At 42.8% G+C, this 4,596-nt stretch overlaps 1 protein-coding gene across 2 annotated transcripts in view; it reads left to right on the forward strand.

The window, feature by feature from the left end:
* The window catches only part of atrn (attractin), a 124,064-nt gene that overhangs the window by 23,020 nt on the left and 96,448 nt on the right, over nucleotides 1-4,596 (forward strand). For both annotated transcript variants that reach the window (XM_031873161.1, XM_031873159.1), the window contains exons 8-10: nucleotides 58-307; nucleotides 1,320-1,503; nucleotides 2,290-2,444. In XM_031873161.1, coding sequence (XP_031729021.1) covers nucleotides 58-307; nucleotides 1,320-1,503; nucleotides 2,290-2,444 — 589 coding nt within the window. The remainder of the gene's footprint in view (nucleotides 1-57; nucleotides 308-1,319; nucleotides 1,504-2,289; nucleotides 2,445-4,596) is intronic.

Genomic DNA, 4,596 nt, shown 5'->3' on the forward strand with positions numbered 1-4,596 from the left:
ATATATATATATATATTTAAAAAATCCTGCTGCTCTGTTTGTCTTTGTTTCCTCCAGGGTAAGATCTACATGTACGGAGGAAAGATTGACTCCACGGGAAACGTGTCCAGCCAGCTGTGGGTCTTCCACATCCAGAACCAGACCTGGGTCCTCCTGAGCCCCCGGGCCAATGAGCAGTACGCCGTGGTGGGACACTCGGCCCACATTGTGCCTCCCAGCCAGGACGGGGACGGTCCTGTCATGCTGGTGATGTTCGGACACTGTCCTCTGTACGGTTACATCAGCAAGGTGCAGGAGTACAACATCGGTAGGTTGTAGCTGCGGAGAGACCGTCCCAGAAATACCTACGACACAGATTTAAGTCTCTTCAGCTGCTCCATTACCCATAAAGCTTAGTTTATACTCATCATGGTGAAGCCGGCGCGATGACATCACAGCGTGCGCAAAGGGTCTGCAAGTGGTCGTGCGCCTCTGAATTTTTGTAACGTGACTCACAAATATAAACACTATTTACACATCAAGGGATTATACAAAGAAGACCAATTCAAGTGTAGTTGCTTTAGAAACAGGAGGTCTTAAAAATAGTTTACAGGATATTCAACCTTCGTTTCTTTATAACGCTTTTAATACTTGACTTGTTTCTTTACAGTGTTCGTATAAAGACAATAAAGTAGTCCATGAATGAGATATGAGTTTACAGATAATTACAATCCCTCCATCTCCCTGGCATTGTGGATGTTGGTTTATGGCTTTAAGGAGGCTACACTCGTTTACAGTTCATTATGTTTGTTCGTCCTCTGGAGTTTCAGAGAATAACTCAACAAACAGCACATCGAGCAAAAACGCAAGAACGCCTCGGAGCTCCCGTGCCATCTGCGGAGGCTCGTGCTACGGTGCCAAACCGTAATATAACTTCGCCATAATACCTCGGTTTGTAACAGGAAATCAACACTGAACCCAAAGTTAACGAGTTTGGACTTTAGTGGTGAGCCACAGTCAACCGAACTTAATGAAGAGGTCTCACTGTGTTCTAGAAGCCAAAGGAATGAATGAAGCTGCTGGGGTGGCAGATGGACATTAAAGCGTGTTTACTCACAGATGAAAATGATTGGGTCATTCTCATGACTTGAATGATGAGCAGGGACATTTTATTTACGATGTATGTAATGCATTTTAGGAACAATAATACATGATTTCTATTGGCTTAACAGAGTGGGACCAAAAGACCTTTTGTTAAATGTAGTTTCCTTATTGTTTTATTATATTATGATGACTTGATGCCCAGTAAAATGTATTTTTCTTTGTTCTTCACCCTCCAGTCAAGAACACTTGGAGCATGGTGAGCACAGCCGGTGCTCTGGTTCAGGGCGGCTACGGCCACAGCAGCGTCTTTGACCCCAGCACCAGAGGCATCTACATCCACGGAGGCTACAAGGCCTTCAGCGCCAACAAGTACGGCCTCGCCGGAGACCTGTACAAGTTGGACGTGGACAAGAGGAAATGGTGAGGCTTTCTTTATTCGGACAATACTGTAAAGTATTTCGTACTGACACACACTATATCATGTGATAGAGCAGTTTGGTGTGTGGACACAGAGATTTATTATTCAGCTTATATTTGATGTTATACAATCTGTTTGAGTAAAATCTCACAGTGCAAGAATTAAGAATGCAAAATGAAAACATCTCGAGTCGTTATATTTATATGAAATGGTCATTAAATGATTAGATTAGAGTAACAAATAATAAGAAAACTAAACAAGAAAAAAGAATAAAATACATGCATCAAATTCTGAATAAAGTAAATATATAGTTAGTATTTGTTCAAAAAGAAATAGGCAGAAGCAAACATTAAATGTTCTTCACCATTCTGTAACTTAAAGAGCTTGATAATTTTATGTACATGAATAATCATCTTAATCCAGCGTATTGAGTGAGTATCGGACAGACATCAGTGACTGTCGGTGCATCTCTAACCGTTATAAAGTTATGAAGTTTAAATAAGAAGATGTGCTTGCACACACCTGTTGCATTGAATCTGAAAATCTGAATTAATCAAATCAGTTTTGCTCTTTGCATTAAAAGTTCTGCGCCATAAAATTCTGTTGTGAAAACTGAGACAAAAGCAGCGGTTAAATCTTGTAAAAAACAAAATGCTGTTTTAATGGTCGGGGAGGACGTCCGTTCTGGGATGCGTGCCTCTCTTTAGTCCCACGGATAGTTCGGTACCAGCAGCATGTGGGGGGATAAGCCATAAAGCAGAATAACAAGCATCGCTGTGCGTTTGCAGGACCATTCTGCGGGACAGCGGCTTCTTCCGTTACCTCCACACAGCGGAGATAGTGAGCGGGGCCATGCTGGTGTTTGGAGGAAACACGCACAACGACACGTCCATGAGCCACGGCGCCAAGTGCTTCTCCTCCGACTTCCTGGCTTACAGTCTGGGTCAGTAACGCACACTCGTCCTGCAGTCTGTTTCCTCTGCCTTTTATTCAGCTTAGCATCCCCCCCCCCCCCCTCTCTGCACTGAGCTGCTTTGCATTCACACAGCTGCACAGACTCACACCTGGGAGCTGCTCAGTACAACCGCAGTGTTTTGTTGTTGGACACTGAGCGGCTCCACTGGAGCAATGGAAGGTCGCTGCTTGATGTACACAGACGGTAAATCCGCGGCCGCTGTTCTTCATGCATAATACTCAAAATAATGCGGTCTTACGTTTTTCCGGAGGTGGAGTGGTTTCGCGCTAACATTTGTAATATCTCCAGACGGAACGCACTTAATTGTGTATCACGATATCTCAAAATATCATTAAATCACGATATGATTCCATTGAAAGAAGATAATTTATGATTTTAAATTACCGCCAATCCCGAGGTCACTCTGCTCTGTGTACAGTTTGTCTTCAATCTGAACTCTGGATAACAGAAAAGGATGACAGACTCACACAACCTGGTCAACCTTGTAGAAACCTTTTTTGTTTTGCTTATAAAGCAGGTTTAGGTGCCATAGAAATGCTGTTAAAGTATAAAAAAAGGAGGAACGCACACAGCCCGTATTCAGAAACTGTGCCTTTAAACGAGCCATCAGGACTTATGTGAGGTTGTGATGACAGCAATAAACAGTCAGCGGCAGATGTGCAGTGTGTAGTTGACACACACACACACACACACAGTGAGACCCACAGATGCAGAAGACCTGAAAACGCTGACCAATCAGAGCAGACGGGGCTTTTTCTTGGGAGGGGACTCTTAAAGAGACAGGTGCTAAAACTGAGCGTTTCTGACAGGCTTCTCATATTCAAGCAGACAGTATGAGGAAAAAATAATGTGCTTTTTGAATATTAAAGCATGAAAACATGTAGTAGAAACCCCAAATACAAGTATGAACCTGAAATATGAACGTGATATGTCTGGCTGGTCTCATCAGCATTCATAGCTGTACATTGTAGATATCCCACGTATTTTATATTGAATGTTATCCACGTAATCATGAATGTGGACGTATAAAGACAGCAAAAGCCCACACAGGACGGAGTGTAGGGGCAGTGATCTTTCATCCAGGAGGCAGCTGTTCCTTCAATGTCGATTTATTTGTCACGTAAACTTCTCATAACTTGTGTATAGTAGTTATACATCTTCAGTAGTTATTTTAACCCAAACGACGATCTTTTCCTAAACCTAATTAAGTAGTTTTGTTGCCTGATCCTAACTGAGTAGTTTCCTGTGAAGACGGAAGTTTATTTTGAAATAAAACGTATATATGTAACAAGCAGAGATGACACGTGTTGCTGGCTTTTGTAGGAAAATAGACCAAAAGATGCAGGGTAACTATTCGTAAGATATCATAGGAGCCGTTGTAGGATACGTTGCTCCTTTCAGGGAAATGTTAATGCTTACAGCATACAATGCTATTTTACACAATATAGTGCGTTTTCAACTTTGTGGTTTTGAAGAACGGACCTCAGCACCTTTTGGGGATGAACTGGAACGCTGACTGTGAGCCGAACATCAGTAGCCAATCCCTGCAGCCAGGTTTCAAAGTCTGGTGGACAGCCTGAAGCCAGCAGAGTGGAGGCTGCGGTAGCAGGGGAATGCCCCCGGTGAATCAGATGTTTAGTTATCTGTCTGATTTATAGACAACTTTAAAATCCTTTCACCGTCACAACATCCTCAAAACCTCTAACTCTCCTGCTAAAAAAAAAAGGAATTCAGCTGTGAGCAATATACAGCATGAAATGCGTCTCATGGTCTTTTATTAGTGTGTCTGATATCTGTGCTTTATTCACATTAGTACCTTAAAGGAAAGTCAGGTCTTAAGGGGAAACATTGATTGGCAGATCAGATTTTGTGGAGCTTCCCCTCGAGCTGCACTTCACACTCGACTCCTGGAGGATTTCTCGGTGAAGGTACAAAGTGATCAAAGCTTAATAATGGAAGTCTGGGGTTCACACCGGTTGCTTCGGGGACGTCTCTAATGTTTATTCTTGTGCTCTCCTCTTTGTACTGCTAAGGTGCCCTTAATCAAGACTCTCTCTCTCTACCCTCGCTTTGAGAGAGAGAGAGAGAGAGAGAGAGAGAGAGAGAGAGAGAGAGAGAG

Source organism: Anarrhichthys ocellatus, unplaced genomic scaffold, assembly GCF_004355925.1.
Source record: "Anarrhichthys ocellatus isolate YVR2014 unplaced genomic scaffold, GSC_Weel_1.0 scaffold69, whole genome shotgun sequence".
Taxonomy (NCBI): Eukaryota; Metazoa; Chordata; class Actinopteri; order Perciformes; family Anarhichadidae; genus Anarrhichthys; species Anarrhichthys ocellatus.